At 42.8% G+C, this 17,962-nt stretch overlaps 1 protein-coding gene across 2 annotated transcripts in view; it reads left to right on the top strand.

Annotated features, from left to right (window-relative positions):
- ERGIC1 (endoplasmic reticulum-golgi intermediate compartment 1) overlaps positions 1 to 17,962 on the top strand; it is a 95,520-nt gene that overhangs the window by 1,994 nt on the left and 75,564 nt on the right. Inside the window, exon 1 of one of the 2 annotated variants that reach the window (XM_039484292.1) lies at positions 6,380 to 6,402. The exons of the other annotated variant lie outside the window; for it this stretch is intronic. Within the exon in view, the coding sequence (XP_039340226.1) occupies positions 6,395 to 6,402 (8 nt within the window). The 5' untranslated portion in view covers positions 6,380 to 6,394. Of the gene's footprint in view, positions 1 to 6,379; positions 6,403 to 17,962 lie in introns of those variants that run through there. 2 annotated transcript variants of the gene reach the window in all.

Here is a 17,962-nt window from a genome sequence, read left to right as displayed (position 1 = left end):
TTGCTTAGCTGGAAACAATGCAATTTCATTAAGTCCTACTAGATTTTGGGGGGTCTGTGACTTCAAAGCTACCTGTCTGATTTGCGTGAAACTTGGTGATAGAATTATTCCTCAGCTTTGGAGATAGGCTGCCAATTTCAAACCTCATAGGCCTCTATTTGCAGACAGTAGAAGTGTGTGGAAAAATAGGGCTTATAATGGGATCTGGAGCAACTGCTATAATAGTATGTGAGGGAAGTGTGTTTCAGGTGGCTTGATAAATGCGATTCCTCTTGTTCCAAAGTTTCAAAACCCATGTGGAAACACAAGCTCACTAAAATAAAGGAAAGGGCTGATGGTTCACAGCACAATGAGACAGAGAAATTAAATAAACCTGGGGTTATAAGGTTTGATCCAAACTTCCCCAAAATTTGGGGGTGTTGGTTCAGAGCTATTTTTTGAGAGACTTCAAAGTCACAGATAAACTTTGCATTCTTTGTTTCTTGGCAACCCAGAGGGCTAAAAATAGACCTTTTTTAACGTGTCATCTTACATAATGTAAACTTAAAAAAAAAAAACTGTTTAGCTTTCATCTAAGATGACAATCATAAAATTGTCAAACTGGTATGTCCCAGAACCCAGTTCTTTTATGGTACAGAAATTAATTGTCATGTCTGACAAAATAAAACTATACAGTGTTGTTGCAGCCATGTTGGTCCCAGGATATTAGCGAGACAAGGTACGTGAGGTAATATCTTTTATTGGACCAACTTCTGTTGGTGAGAGACAAATTTTCAAACTACACAGAGTTCTTCTGTAAGAACTATGTTGCCCTGTAGAGTAGCTCTAGATAGAGTGGATTGCAGTAGTCTGGACTGGAGAAGATAAAGGTATGAGTGGAGTGAGGTCATCATCTGCCAGGAAAAAAACACAACCTTTTGGCCAGCCAAACATAGAATCATAGAATCTCAGGAGGTCATCTAGTCCAACCCCCTGCTCAAAGCAGGACCAAACCCAACTAAATCATCCCAGCCAGGGCTTTGTCAAGCCTGACCTTAAAAACCTCTAAGGAAGGAGATTCCACCACCTCCCTAGGTAACCCATTCCAGTTCTTCACCACCCTACTAGTGAAAAAGTTTTTCCTAATGTCCAACCTAAACCTCCCCCTCTGCAACTTGAGACCATTACTCCTTGTTCTGTCATCTTCTACCACTGAGAAGTCTAGATCCATCCTCTTTGGAACCCTCTTTCAGGTAGTTGAAAGCAGCTATCAAATCCCCCCTCATTCTTCTCTTCTGCAGACTAAACAATTCCAGTTCCCTCAGCCTCTCCTCATAAGTCATGTGCTCCAGCCCCCTAATCATTTTTGTTGCCCTCCGCTGGACTCTCTCCAATTTATCCACATCCTTCTTGTAGTGTGGGGCCTGAATAGAGATGAGACCAAGACTACAAATCATCTTGAGAAGCTGTGGCTGTAGCTCGTCTTATCTCCTAGATCAGTAATGACCAAAATTGGCCTTTTCACAGCTTTTCAGCAACCAGCAAATGCAATGAGTTGGTGAGTCCCAGTCCATCTACTAGTGGACATGGGTACATGTCACAGATACTAGTAATTGCATGAGAGGCCAAAAACTGAAGAGCCTATGAAGACTGAACACCTCACTTCTATAGGAGTCAGGATTCAGGTGCATTGGTGGGGGGCAGTGTGGGGAAAGCTTGTGCCGTTGCCTGTGCTCCGTGCAGTATCTGTCTGTGGATAAATAGAACTTTTATCTCCTGTGCTGTCAAGCTGTCCATTTTTAAGAACACTGAATTCATTTTAATTTAAAATATAACTAAATGTGTTCACTCGAAATTAGTTTGGAATGAATGAACAACCACTCTGGCCCAGAGAGTATTAGTGTTTTAATAATACTTGAGCACTTATCTAGTGCTTTTCATCTTCACAGCATTTTATACATAATGACTAATCTTGCAATCTGTCTGTGAAGTAGGTAAGCAATTAAGGCCTTGCTTTATAGGTTGAAATCTTTGGTGCATACTACTTTGGGTCTGCATTGTTAAGACTGAAGCACATGTCATTCAGGTACATAGCCTTCTGACAGAACATCTTATCTTAGTAATGCACACAGCCTTGTTGCCTTTTTATTTTCACAGCCAAAATTTGGCTACAAATGGAATACAAATGTTTCCACGCATACCCTGATCTCTGTTTTTCATGTCAAAACACCTGCATCCCACACCACCCTTTCTACTACAATTGCCAAACAACTGGGGCTGCAGGTTTTATGGGGAGCTGCAGATGTTTCTAGGGACCCAGGCTGCCTCCATGTGCAACTTCTGTGAAAGTTAGAAGCATGCCTAAGTTAAAATGTAACTTTGGCCCATCTGGAATGGGGATGGTAGGGCAAAAACTTGTCTAATGCATGATGTAACAGCTTGCTAGACCTTGCTTCTGCAGAGAGCAGCATCTCTGAGAGGAAAGAGACCTTGGCATTTTAAATGTTCTTCATAATTCTCAGTACAATGAACAGGTCAAAAATAAACAGGTCAGCGTGTCTGTGCATTGGAAACTAGGTAACAAGGTGGAGAGAGAAACTTTGCCACATGTATTATTGTTGTCCTTGTGGCTGACTGCTTTTCTGGTGTCTGGCAGTTCTCATTTCAAAGCAAGTCACAGATGGCTGTGGAGTAGCCACTGAGGCTTTTGAATTCTTTCAGGACCATTAAACTGCCGTTATTCAGCCTACGAGCAAATATAAACTAGAGGAACTGTAACTCGGATCTTGTTTTAACTTTGGAATTGCCCAGTTATGTGCTAACAGATCCAAGTGCTCTGCTATTCTGGCATTGGATAGTAAATCACCATTTATAGCTAGTGGAGCAATTCAGAACTTCCTTCCCATCATTTAATAATTTTGTTGGTTTTTTTTTATTGCTTGATGATGTGAGTGGAATAATAGAGCTCACCAGTACACTGGGCACAGGTTTCAGAGGCATGGGGAAGAAGCCAGACTTGCAGCGGATTTAGATTTAAATGTTAAGGCCTAGTCTACACTAGAAAAGGTTTGCCTTTACTTGTATAGCCATATCGGCAAACCCTCTCATTTTTTGCCTGTATAGCTTAACCGAGTTCCCTGAGCAAAATGAGCTGTACTGGCAAAAGCATTTTTGTACAAGTATGACTGTATCTATACCAGGGCTTTTGTCGGTATAAAAAAAAGTCTCACTCCTTAACCAAAATTACTATACTGTACTAGCAGAAGTTTCTAGTGTACACCTGGCCTTAGACTAGAAGTGCTCAGAGGCAGGAGCTGTCTCTTATTCTGTTGGTATGGAGCCTAGCACAATGGAGCCCTATTCTCAGTTGGCTCCTAAGCACAACTGTAATAAATGTGGTGTGGTTTTTTTAAAGGAGGCTGTCCCTGGGATGACTATTGTAATCCACACTTTAAAACATACTTTTTGTTGGGGGATGAGCAAATGTTTGCTTCAGTTTCTGTTTGTCTTTCCTGAGCCAGTAGGACCATCTCTAATTGAAGTTGACTTGCTTTCAACCTTGTTGCTTTTAGTGGAGGGTAGGTAAAGCATATATGTGTGGTGTTGGTTTTTCCTTAAACCCGTCCATTGTGGTGGCTAATGGCCAAAGTGATGCTTGAATTAGCCAGCCTGGAGTATTAGAGAAGCTGGTGAAGCAGACTGCAGCAGGAACTATAGGGCAGTGTTATATTGCCCTTTTTTCTCCCCCTCTACCCCAAATATTAAAAACTGGCTTCAAACTGACAGATTATTGACTATAAAATCTTACAAAATTTCTCTTCTGAATTCTGTGATTCCATGAAGAACTTCTGCATTCACTTGTGAGCCCCAAGGAAAGAGCTTTGTTTTCAGTCCTCAGACTTCTGAAGAAGACACACACAACTTTCCTTCTGGACTCTTTTTTCTTTGACAGATTCATAAGGGTTGCAACTCAAAAGCCTGATGTGACGCTCAAAATGTTGGTTAGTTGGGAGTTGGGTGAAGATATTTTCCATATCCCCTTTTCTATAAATTCACCATTGGTGTATTTTTTAATAGAGTTCCTGACCAAATGACGCATTTCTATTTCCAGATCCATATCAAATGCTTAATGGAAATGTACATAGTTGGTCGATAGTTTTAATTTGGAGTCTCCAAGGTGCTTGGTAGGGACTCAAATGAGTCTGTATTGCTGATAGCCCAGTAGTAGTTTGCACTGCACCAATCTGTCTGTTTGCTCTTGCTGTGTATTGTTTAATTAGCTGCATTAATGCACAGTGGTAGTTCATTTGGCAAAAACACACTTTTTCAAGCGAGCTCTGGGTGCCCTTTGTGTAGAATATAAAGTGCTGGTGCTAGGTACCAGTGGGTGTGTATTTCTGTAAGGGTGGGGAATTAATGCCAGCTTCCCACTTCCATGGCTTTTTGCTGATGAGATGTTGGGCTAATTTTTTTGCTTTAGAATCACAGTGTGTAAACCTTGGTGTGTGCCCTATAGTAAATTAACCTCAAAGTGGCAATTCTTCAACAAAAACACGTCAAAAACAGACTCCAATGTGAAGCTGCAGAACTGGAATTAATTTGCAAACTAGATACCATCAGATTAGGCCTGAATAAAGACTGGGAATGGTTGGGTCATTACAAAACCTAAACTTAATTTCCCCAATGCTAATTTCTCCCTACTGTTACTCACACCTTCTTGTCAACTGTCTGTAATGGGCCACTCTCTTACCACTTCAAAAGTTATTTTTCCTCCCTTGGTATCCTGCTGTTAATTGATTTATCTCATTAGACTGACCTAACACTTGGTAAAGCACCCCCATCCTTTCATGTATTTATACCTGCTCCTGTATTTTTTACTTCATACTTCTGATGAAGTGGGTTCTAGCCCACAAAAGCTTATGCCCAAATAAATTTGTTAGTCTCTAAGGTGCCACAAGGCATTTTTTGTGTTTGTGTGTGTGTGAGACAATAATTCCAGATGTTCATATCATGCCTTTATTCAGCAGAATTGGTAAATGAACTCTTGTATATGATTCAGTTGGATGCTGTACTCTTCTCTCCCTGACCTAATTTATGCATGTATAAGTAAAAACTATAGTGTTGCTCTGTGCTGTTAAATAGCTTCTGCTTTACACTCCAGAGAGAGCTGCATTTTTATTAGCTGTTAAAGTGATAACTAAGCACTTGGTTACACAATACTTGTCATTCCATATTTTTTATATGATAACACAGTCACCGCTGGGGTAGAAAGGGGTATGTGTTCACCAGTGATACAGCACAGTGTAGAGTGACACACAACCTCTCCAAATGCACCTGATGCGGGAACCCTATGTAATTGCGAGAGTTTGGTATCAGTCAGGATACTGCCTTGCCCTCAACTTTGTTTAAAATAAACAAGATATTGTTGGTGGAGAATTGAGGGGAATTATTGTGGAATCTCAGGAGTTAACTAGACAAGCGAGAACCTGAGCAAGTATTGGGATATGCAGAACCTCTAGAAGTGTCAAGAACTTTAGTGAATCTTGTGGCATAGGTAATGTGATTACCTATGTCCATGTATCCATATGTAAATACTACTTTCTTTCCACGTATTCTTAATACCCCCTCTATTCCTTCTAAAATCTAATTGCTCAAGTCAAGGTTTTTACTCCAAACACAGAAGAAAAATATTAAGCTTCAGTTAGCTTTGGCTTGTTTATTCTTGACGTCACTTTATCAAGGTATTTGTCCTTCTCAGTTCATTCATTGAAGCCACAATCTTCACTTTGTGACATCACAGTTCATTGACTTGCAAACAGTTGCATCAGATATTGCGCACAGGATTGTAGCAACACTGCATGAATTAAGCAAGAGTAGTGGAAGCTGAGAGAGCTTGAGTGTAAAACATATGTAAAAACCTATTGAAAAGATTCATAGATTTTTATGGCCAGAAGGGACCATTAGATCGGTCTGACCTCCTGTATGACAGAGGCCACAGCACTTCATCCAGTTACTCCTGTACTGAACACCAAAAACAGGGAAAACTTGATTATTTCAACCAGCCTTTCACAGACTTTTTTTTCCCCATCCACACTGCAAAATCTCCCATGTCCTAAAGCAGTTTTCTAAACTCTTGAATGTGTGGATAGTGATCAGTGCTCTGAAATCAGAGTTAATTGGCTAATAACTCTGAGATAGTTTGCTGTTCAGTCCAACTGAAGTCTCTCTTTACAATGGGTGTTTTCAGTCAGAGTGTGATAAAAGGCTGAACTGGTTTTGCAGGTTGTTGTAGCATATAAGAAAAATCTTCCCTAATGAAGCATATTTTAAACTTTTATCAGGAAAACGTACAAGGAGCCAGAAATACAGACTTGATTTTTATAACCAACGAACACTTTGCTATGGGCACAAATCCATGTTAAGGTAACAAATCCACTTTCTCAAATCTCTCTTCAATTTTAGTTTGAAATAGTGAGACTTTGAGGAAAGTCATTTGCTCCCCTTCTCCCTGCCATCTGCCCATAGGCCAATCCATGCTTCAGGTAAAATACTTTTGGGGATCCTGCTAAAACATTGTTGCAACTTGTAGTGTAGATCTGACTGTAACCATGTTTCCTAACCAGAGTGAAGCCTTGGGATTGATACTGATGTTTGGTGTAAATTGGGAGTAACTTCACAGATTAGAACTGGGCCTGTGGACTGTCATAAAATTTAGCCTGGTTGAAGAGCATTGATTAAGTCCCATCCAAATTATAAGCTGTAACTGTCTCCTCTCCCTCGTTGGCATTTTAGAGTGTGCCTAGCACCTTCGTAAACTTTTCTTGGAAACTGGGTCAGAAACAGGAACTGCACAGAAAGCCAGATGCTGTGTCTGATCTGAGCTAATCCTGTGGTAATACAATCAGTTTCAAAAGGAAACCAAAGGTACTCCCACTGCCTGTGCCTGAGAAGCAGCTCACAGGGCTTGAACACAGTTAGGGTAACTCTTAGCTGTGTGTTTCACCTAAAATTTTTTTTAACCCTGCCTGTCCTCATTGCAGCAAAATGTTTGTGACAGAAACATTGCTGTAATAAATGTTCCAATGCAGGCAAGCAATGGCTCAGATAGGGAATGTTACTGAACCACAACTCTTAACGTTCCATTGGCTTCAATGGATGGCTGTAGCACAGCAGGTACAGGAGAATAAATTAGAGGTGTGGATTTTGTGGGGAGGCCATAGTGAAATTGAGATCCTATATAACTATCAAATCTTTCTTTTCTGGTAGGTAAGCTGGGACCCCAATACTGGGCCCCAGCTAAGCCTTTTAAAGAAGTTAAAAGATGGTCCAGCTGAACTTGTTTATGTTAATTTAGATGGTTGGTTACCAATCCTCTGTAATTGGAAAAGAATACAAAGATCATAGAAGGGTGCTCAGGAATTAAATTCTAATTGGTCTGGAAGGGAAGAGTGTGGCAGGTAAGAGAACCTTATCTAGTAGCTGCACCTTTTGAGCTTTGTTGCAGGATACTTGCTGAGATGCTGCTTGATATACCAGCAGCTAGAAAATATTTGGAGCCATCTTGGTGTCCCTGGGGAAAGGGGTGTGTTGTGGCCTGAAATCTTGCGTATTGGGAATGACATTTGTCCATTCAATATTATCCCATTTTACTTTAGGAATGCGGGGGGACTCTTCAGTGTTTTGAGTGTGTGGCTGGGGTCCCATGGGAGCCACACTGCGGTTTCTTAATTAGGGGAAACTGCAAAGAATGGGGCAGACAATCCCCAAAGCTTGTGGTCATTCCAGTACTTAGATACACCAAGCTAGCCTCAAAACAGCTTCTGTAATACCTGACTGGTTACCCAGAAACCAAACCACAGTTCCCTTAAAGCAACCCAGCCTTACGCCTCCACACGGACACACAAGTCAGATATGATGAGGATTACTGAAAATCTTATTCATCATATAAGAAAGTTCTACCAATCCCAAAGGATCAGACTCATTACCTCCCAAGTTAATGAATATTTCAGATCTTGCTCAAGTATATGCTTACAGCCAATTCTTATTAACAAAACTAAAATTTATTAAAAAAGAAAAGAGAGAATTGATTAAAAGATCAGTATGTATACAGACATGAGTACCATTCTGAGATCAGTTTTATAGTAGAGATGATTAGTTTTGTAGTTGCAAAGAGTTCTTTCAGATTAGTCCATAAATTATAAGTCCAATGTTCATATTCAGTGTGATCCAGATTGGATTGGAGATCTCAGTCTTATGACTCAGGCTTCCCCTACATAAAGTATCAGGCAAATCTGAGATGAAAGGATTAGGACCAAAGAATCATTTATACAGTTTTCTAGCAGCCTCTTGACCATACAGTCCTTAGGCGAACAATAGGCAATCATAGAGACTCTCTGAAGTAGACCTATTTCCTAAGCATCACTGGTAATTAGCTACATGGATTAACATAAGGCAATTTATCCATTAAGCCTTTTATCACAAACTTTACAGCGAGATATATACAGTGACATTATTTCACCCAAGATTCATCTAAATGTTAATACTCCCTTCGATCTCTGAATCAACAGGTATAGTAATAGACAGGAACTGTCTGTTTACATGGCTAAGTAAACGCATACAATTAGTGTCACCTCTAATTCTCTAACAATACTGGTTTGCATTTCAAAGTTCTAGCCTACCTAACATGGAATGGCCCTAATTACCATTTACATACTTTTCTAATGTGTCTCTAAAGGCTGAAGCTGGGTCAATTAGCCTGTGAACTGCTTAGCCCTTTCTGGCTATAGGTCACAGGGTGTATACAGTGAGGCAGCATTGTCTAGTAGTCCTTGGGACAAGGTGTCTGGACTCCTAGGACTCATTCCTGACTCAGTCAGCTCTTTGTGGCCTTGGGCAATGAATTTCACCTTTCTGTGCCTCAGTTACCCGATGTCTGAAAGGGACATATTACTTGCAGAGCACCTTTCATTTGAAGTTCTCACAGTTCTTGTGTCTCTGGGGTAAGAGATGTTGTATTTGGCATTGTACGGTAGGAGCATAATCAGTTGTAGGTAGCAGAGATCTAGCAATTTCCCTGTTTAGTGTGGAGAAATCTTTGTCTCCTTGAGTGGAGTGTGGTTTCTCTGCAAACCATGGCTGTCCAAACCGCATCTACAGGTGAATGTTCCTCTGTCTTCCTCACCTCTTAGCATCCCCCACATGTCCCAATCTCCTGATACAATACTTTCCTTCACTGTTTAGGAAGACCATGTGAGGTTAGTACTAGCAACAGCTATATACCACACTTAACATGTTTTCAGTTCTAGTGTGGTACTGATGCTTTCTTTACTTGATCAGATTTTGTTTCATGGCATTGTAGAGTGCAGGACAGCAGTGGAATCTAACAATTTTTAGTCTTGGCTCCTAAACACCAAGTGGACATCCTGCCTGTTGGTTGTGTTAATTGCTTCACTTAGAATTACGTTCTCTCTTGCTTTCAGTCCAGCAGTGGGTTTGGTTCCTTTTAAATACCAGTCCCCTTACTTGGACATTTTTTCTTCATTACATTTTTTCTCCTGTTTTGATGAAGCACAGTGTGATTTGCTCACTTTATTTAAAAAAAAAAAAACTCTCCCTCACACTCTGCCATCCCTCATTTTGACATTGTATTCTCACTGCCTAAAAGGAAAAGAAAATCACTCCTTGGCATGAATCCACAGCCATGTCTTTCTTGGTCTACAAATACTGTCTCCCTCCTAATTTCCACTGAAATATAGTTGTGCTTAATATATTTTTTCCTTTGAAATTATGTGTTCTACTGCTTCCTCTTAGCCCTCTCTTTTCCATTCTTGCCCTCTCTTTTCCATTCTTTCCAACCTCTGAAACAATTTGTTCTGTTGGCACATTTCAATGACAGTGATTTATTTGATATTCCTGGAAGATGGAGAGCAACCCACACAAGCACTGGAAGACCAAGATCTCCAAACTCATAACATAATACAGTTGGCAAATAAGGCATAATACAGAATAATATGACTGGTGGGAGGAGCAGAGGTAGGAGAACTAGGTTCTTGGCAAAGAAGTCAGTTCAGTAAAGGAACAGAGAATTTGCTTTAGCTTTTTGCACCCTCTTACTGAAGTGTTCAAGTGGTGGTGAATGTATCTTTGTTCTAAAAGTAACTTGTTTGGTTTTGTATATTTTTTTCTATAGGCAGATGTATCTAGGACAGTGGTCTCCAACCTTTTTACGCCCAAGATCGCTTTTTGAATTTAAGGGCAACCAAGGATCTACCCGGCCCCTTCCCCAAAGCATCCCCCCTCACTTGCTCTCCCCCCCACTCACTTTCAGTGGGCTGGGGTAGGGGCTTGGGAGGGGGGTGCAGGCTCTGGGCTGGAACTGAGGGGTTCTCAGTGTGGGAGGGGGCTTTGGGCTGAGCCTGGGGCAGTGGTTTGGGGGACAGGAGGGGGGCTCTGGTCTGGGACAGAGTGTTGGGGTGCTGGAAGGGGTACATAGTGCTGGCTCTGGGAGGGGGATCAGGACTGGGCAGGGTATTGGAGTGCAGGAGGGGGTATGGGGTGCTGGCTCTGGGAGGGGGGTCGAGGCTGGGGTTCGGGGTGCTGGCTCCAGGACAGGAGGGGGCTCAGGTCTGGCAATTGGGGTTCGGCCTCCTGCCGGGCAGCACTTACCTTTGGCAGCTCCCAGTTGGTGGTGCAGTGCTGCTGTGTTAGGGCCTGCCTGCTGCCTCCCTGGCCCACACCACACACGCCAAGTGGCCAACGCGCCCCCTGCCCTGGGGGGTGTGGTGGGGTGCTGCCTGCTGCTGGCCTGTCTCTGCTGCTGCCTCCCCACCCCTCAGCCACTGCTCCTGGTTGCTGGGGGGGGGGAGCTTTTGGGGGGCAGCAGGGGCAGGGCAGGAAGGAGACGGAGAGGACTGTCTGCCTGCCCCCAGGGCCATGCTGGCCACTTCCAGGAGTGGCATGGGGCCAGGGCAGGCAGGGAGCCTGTCTTAGCAGCAGCCTCGCTGTGCCACCAGAGATTGCAATCGACCGGTTGGTGACCACTGTTCTAGGAGTTCTGTATGAAGATAGACAGTGGGTGCAGGTTATCTAAATAATGGCACTGCAATCTGGGTACCACCATACTATGTAAGCACCCACACTACTGCCAAGAGTGTTTCTGATGTCCTCTCCTCCCTGTTTCCTTACAGTCCAGTTATCTACAGGCTGAACTTGTAATGAATGTACTGTCTGTATTAAAACGGAATGTGCCAGTCCTATATAGTGTTAACCTCATTAGCTTGTTCTCGGTACTCCTCCTTGTTTGAGAAACTTCCTCTGTTTTAATGTGTCTTTGGAATCAGAATTAAGAGGAAGGGACTGGCTGGCAGAGAAATCTATTCTTGTCCTTTACCCCAGACCTAAAAGTGCAAAGAGCTATCAGATCAAAGAGGAAGGGCACAGCTGAGAAGTGGTGAGGTGGCAGGAGTGTGTGTATTGTGTAGGTGACTTGTCTTGTGCCAGTACCAACCTCATCTATTTTTAAAACAAACAAGTTAATTTAAAACTACATTAAACCCTCCACCTCCCTGAATTTTCCAGTACATATTGGAACTTGCTTCAAGCAGTTCAGAATAAACTGTTTTCACTGTGTAATTCTGAAACTGAAAAAAGATCATTCTTCTAAAACTGGCCTTCTGAAGTACATATTTAATGCAGTATTGTAAATAAGGCCAGTTGGTTGCTTAAGATATCTGCATCTTATCAACTGTTATACAGGTGCTGATCTCATAATGTGTTTTAATAACTTGCTGGTGTTTTTAATAAGCAACTTATTCATTCTGCTTTGAATGGGTGTTTGTCCATCTCCGCTCAAATATTCAGGGCCAGACTCTGTCTGTGACTAGTTTGCATGTGTACATTTTGATTTACAGGAACATGCAGTTTAGCTTACACCCTTTTGAAAACTGGACCTCTATTCAGGAAAGCATCCCTGTTCTCGATGGCATTTATGGTTAATGCATATGTTTAAGTGCTGTCATGAATCAAGGCCACGGCTCTTAAAGTGCATGTATCATGGGGTTTTCACAAACTCCTTGAGTTTCCCTAGTAAAGACCTTCCAAAGTATATATTTTAAAAAATAAATCTTTGATCTTAGACATTTAGCACTTATGGAGTAAAGCAGTGCTCCGGTGGATCAAAGCAAGTTCAATATAACGTGGTTTCACGTATAACGCGATAAGATTTTTTTGGCTCCTGAGGACAGCATTTTATATCGGGGTAGAGGTGTGTTGTTAGCCCCACTCTACAGGTGGAGAAAGTGAAGAACAAAGGTTAAGTGACTTGACCAAAATCACACAGTGAATCAGTGCTGGGAATAGAATAGAATCAGATCTACTAACTTCCAGTTCTTCATCGTAACCACAGGACCTCACTCCCTTTATATGTTCCAACATCTCTCCTGACCACCTCTCCCTCATGTTACACTCTCCCCTCCCATTAGATGGGAAATATGGAAACTGTTGTCTAAACAAAGAGAAGTAGTAGTAAGAACAAAGAACTCCCGAGATCTTATTCTGGGTCTGCTACTGATTTCCTATGTAATATTGGGCAAGTCCCTTAACCTCTCAGTGTCTGTTTCCTCATCTGTAAAATGGGGATGGTAACATTTGCCAACTTCATTGCAGGAAGAATAATTAGTATTTATCAAGCATTATATTAGAAGTGCAAGGTGTTCTGCCCTGTATGTCAGAGCTGATAGCTGACTTTGGATAGGAAACAAAGGAACTTCCTGGAAACAAAGGATCTCAAAATAAAATCTTAAATTACTATTTTCCTAAAGAATGGAAAAAGTGGTTTGTACAGCTATAGTTACCTTTGGCACACAGTTTAAACTAAGGCAATAGGCTAAGGCATTTGTCTTTTTCCTCTCTGCTTTTTGTAAGAGAATTCAGTACTGTTGAAAGGTATGTTCTGGGTTTTTAACAGCTCTGGCGAGTGAAATCCTAGATCTATCCCCAGAATAGGTACAACACAGATAGCAATAGTTTGGGGAAAAAAATAGACAACTAAACCATTTTCCTCCATTAACATTTTGTTTGTATTTAAAGCAGAGGTAGGCAACCTATGGCACGTGTGCCGAAGGCGGCATGCGAGCTGATTTTCAGTGGCACTCACACTGTTCTGGTCACTGGTCCGGGGGGCTCTGCATTTTAATTTAATTTTAAATGAAGCTTCTTAAACATTTTAAAAACCTTATTTACTTTAGATACAACAATAGTTTAGTTATATATTATAGACTTATAGAAAGAGACCTTCTAAAAACGTTAAAATGTACTACCGGCACGCGAAACCTTAAATTAGAGTGAATAAATGAAGACTCGGCACACCACCTCTGAAAGGTTGTCAACCTCTGATTTAAAGGGACACCTTCAACTTGAAATTTAACCATTTAAAAAAAAAAAAAAAGACACTACACCACTAACCCTCCCTGAGAAATGTGGGTTTTTTTGTTTGTTTTTTTTTACAATCACACTTTTTTTCCCCTCTTCTCCATTTGCTATGTGAAACACCCAAATGAGGGGGAAAAGTAACCTTAACCCTACCCAGACTGCTTTAAAATTCACGAAGTAAAGAAACTGGAAAAATAGTAACCTTTTCTCTAATCTGAGTCACTGTGACTTTAGATACGGCTTGCAGCAATAGTAGACAAAAAACAACAAAAAAATGAACCCCCTCCCCTCCCCCTGAATCAAAACTTCAGAAGTGTGTCTGTGTTTTTCTTTAAATTGATCCTGAAAGTTCATGTTTCAGGGTTTCTGCTGGCCACCTGTAGGGGTCAGGAAGGGATTTTTTTTTTTTAAAAGTCTTTCCTCTGAGGCATCATGGATGGCCATGGCTAGATACAGGACATTGGACAGGGAGGACTCTAAGGTGGCACCAAACTCTCAGGTGCTTGGCTAGCTTGATAGTGCTCATATACATGGGGTTGGGAAGGAATTTCCCCCCTGGTCAGAATGGCAGCGACACTGGGGTTTTTTCACCTTCCTTTGCTGCGTGTGGGTGCAGGGCACCTGCCAGAATTGTCTGGGTATAGTTCACATAACCATTTCCGTTCCATTACGGGGGCTTCGGGCATTGGTGCATCTCAGTCCCTTTTGTTCTCTGCCTGTGACACGTAATAATTTCATCTCCCGTGGGTTGTAACACTTTGGTCTAATTTTGGTTGTTGGGTTTAGTGTGTGGGTGCTGGGTGGTGTTGGTGGCATGATACAGGAGGTCAGACTAGATGATCTGAGGGTCCCTTTTGGCCTTAAATTCTATGGTTCAGATTGCACTGTGCTTGTGCATGGTAATCTCAACGTGAATTGGACACAACCGTTCTGATTGTTTTACCTTTTCCTTTTCCCTCAGCTTGGACAGTCGTCCTAAACGTTGAAAAGTAAATAAGGTTTTTTTTAACATTTGTTTTTAGTAATAATAATGGTAAGAAATTTACTTTTTAAAAACATTTTACCTGACACTCTCCTCCTTTTTGTAAGAAGCTGCTAGGGAAGTAAAAAGGGAAGGCTGTACACCCATAGCCCTCCCCCAACCCCGCATACCCACGGCGCCCCTTGGGCAGGGCCCCCCCCCAGCACTTGCAGCTCCCCCTGGACTGCCCTCACCCCCTGGGCTGCCACTCCCCCAGCACCTGTGGCGCCACCTGGGCTGCCCCCACGAGCACCCACGGCACGCCCAAGATTTAGTCAGGGGTATAATACAAATTATGGACAGGTCCTGGGCCGTGAATTTTTGTTTACTGCTGTGGCCTGTCCATGACTTTTACTAAAAATACCCATGACTAAAACGTAGTCTTAGTTATAAGCCACTCAAGATGGCCACCTGTGGCAGAGTGTGTAGCAGCCCTGTTATTCATTGGGCATTGATGGGACTGCTCTAATTGTCTAGCATTCAAGGACTGTTTGCCCACCATTACTGACAAAGCAAAGATGAATTGTCCCAAAGTCATTGTTTCAGAGCAGTGACCCAAGGAAATGAAAGAACAGTTGGTGGTTCTTCACAACTTGTTTTTCTAGCCCTGCATTGTGTGGCTGGCTTTGTGTGGTAAAATCTGCTCTCCTAGGAGCACTAGAAGGTTTATGTGTATGTTCTTGTTCCTCTTTCATGTCTCCCTTTATATAGTTTTTCTAGAACTCTGTAATTTCTCGTCCATTTTTTGTGTGTCTTGGCAGAGGAGGTAGTTGTAATGGAGGAACATGAGGCACCTCCACACCCCCTCCTTTCATGGAGTTATGCCATGAAAATCTGCTTTGCTCTTTCATATTCCCTAGAAGAAATGGGGGGAAGGGGGAAACAAGTGTGCACGTGTGTTGTGTGTGCACATGCATTTGTGTACACATGCCCCCCACTGACCATCTTGCATGCTGAACTACCTGGCAAAACATTTAGTGAAGGGCATTTTTCTTTGAATTTAAATGGTGGTGAGCATTCCTCCCTTCGTATCTCAAGTTGTTGAGGAGCTAGAGGTAGGCTTTTAACTCATGCTCCTTCATGCTTCCAGTTCCTATAATACTTTACTTTATTCCCTGACTGTTCTTTGTTTCTCGGTCCTGTTATGACTTTCTCTGTGCCCAGGTAGCTGATGTACCATAGGTGTACAAATGCTGTTCAGTAAATCAGCTAGCAGATACAGAATGGAGGCCCCAGAAATACCATAGGGAGTTAGGAAGAAGGGCGTGCCTCTCACACCAACTCTGCCATCAGTATGACTGTCCCCAGCTGTAACTCCCTGAGACTGAAAAAGGCCCCCTCTTAAGCTCAGGCCTACTGTGATTCCATGAAGCATGTAGAAGGTGGAAAAAAATATAGTCAGTCCTTTTCTCTCCTCTCCTCTGCCCCCTAAATCAGGGGTGGGCAAACTGCAGGCTGGATCCGGCCCACGATCTGTTTTAAGCTGGCCCGCGAGCTGCACCATGCGGCTCGGTCCTGCTTGGCACTCCACCTGGGGCACAGGGTTGGGGGCTGCACCGTGCGGCTCCCGGAAGCCACGGTATGACCCTGCTCTGGCTCCTATGCACTCCAATGGGAGCTGCAGGGGCAGTGCTTGCGGATGGGGCAGTGTGCAGAGCCACCTGACCGTGCCTTCGCATAGGAGCTGGAGAAGGGACATGCCGCTGCTTCCGGGAACCGCTAGAGGTAAGCGCCACTCAGAGCCTGCATCCATTGAGTCTCTCCCCATGCCCCACTCCCGATACCACTCCTGCTCTCCAAACCCCTCGACTGCAGCCCGGAGCACCCTCCTACATCCCAAACCTTTCATCCCCAACCCCACCCTAAAGCCTGTACCCCCAGCCAGAGCCTGCACCCATTCCTGCAACTCTGCCCCAGCCCTGATCCCCCTTCTGCCCTCCGAACCCCTTGGTCCCAGCCCAGAGCATCCTCCTACACCCCAAACTCCTCATCTCCAGCCCCACCCCAGAGCCTGCACACCCTCCAACACTGCAACCCCAATTTCATGAGTGTTCATGGCCCACCATACAATTTCTATTTCCTGATGTGGCTCTCGGGCCAAAAAGTTTGCCCACCCCAGCCATAAATACACTGAAGTTTGGAGGGAGGAGGAAACTTCTCAAGGAAACTTGGTGACGACTCTAATCTCCTCCATACAACATCCAGCCTTTGATAAAACCCTTTCTGGAAATAGAATTATAAATGGCACCTTTAGCCTACAAATCATTCTGACTTAATCTGGCCCAAATTTATAGTGATTTTTTTTCTCTTTGCTCCCTGTCTCCAATCCTCAAATTATTAGTTGTATGTTTATGCAAAATGAGCTGGTGGATTCTAAATTCCAAGTGGACAGGTATCCACACAAACAGGCGGCACCCTGGTAGGAAGTCTGAACAGAAGCAGAGACTGAATGAGCCATGGTCTGTGAATTCCTTTCTTGGCGCTAGAGGTGCTCCCTCCAGAAAAATATTGAGGTGGTGGTGGCTATGTAGGCGCAGCCTGTTCTTTAGACAAATGGAGAACTTGTTTCTGTAGGGCCATCATTTTAGCTCACTTCACCTGAACAGAAATCCTCCTGAACTAATATTCTTATAAATGCTTTCTAAATTGGGATTGTGGTTGCTCAGTTTTCCCTCAAAAACAGCCTGTGTGTTACATAGATGTCTGACTTAATGAATTGCTAGTGCATGTTCTGTATCGTGAAATGGCAAATATAAAAATAGGAACTACTACACTGATCTTGGGAGAGTTGATTAGTTGTCCTGGTTGGGTGTATGACATCTGGATTGATTGACCCAACTCCGCTTTCTGAGTGGCACCCTCATGATACAACAGTGCAACAGAAATGCCCAAGGAAGGAGGCAGAGACAGCAGTTGGCGAGGATGGTGCATTGGGTGAAGGGGAGGCTGACAAACTCCAAGATTCTGTTTTTTCTTGTTTTGAGGCTAAATTAATCCTCTTACTTAATTTTAAAAGATGATTTGTGTCTTTTCCATGACAGCTGAATAGAAATAGTTTCTTGGTCGAGTTCACCAGCAGTTGTTGAGCTTTGTCCTTACGCAGTTGTTACATGAATAATTACAGATGGTTTTGTAGTCTCAAAGGATGTGATCTAAAAACTAATTATAAACAAGCCAAAGGTTAGGTTTCAGAGTAGCAGCCGTGTTATCTGTATCTGCAAAAAGAACAGGAGTACTTGTGGCACCTTAGAGACTAACACATTTATTTGAGCATAAGCTTTCGTGGGCTACAGCCCACCTCATCGGATGCATAGAATGGAACATATAGTAAGGAGATATATATACACATACAGAGAACATGAAAAGGTGGGAGTTGCCCTATCAACTCTAAGAGGCTAATTAATTAAGATGAGCAATTATCATCAAGAGGAAAAAAAAAACTTTTGTAGTGATAATCAAGATGGCCAGTTTGACAAGAAGGTGTGAGGATACTTAACATGGGGAAATAGATTCAATGTGTGTAATGGCTCAGCC

The sequence above is a fragment of the Mauremys reevesii genome, linkage group 8 (assembly GCF_016161935.1).
Source record: "Mauremys reevesii isolate NIE-2019 linkage group 8, ASM1616193v1, whole genome shotgun sequence".
In the NCBI taxonomy this organism is placed as follows: domain Eukaryota; kingdom Metazoa; phylum Chordata; order Testudines; family Geoemydidae; genus Mauremys; species Mauremys reevesii.
The sequence above is the reverse complement of the archived record's forward strand: the minus strand, read 5'-3'. Positions and strand labels throughout refer to the sequence as shown.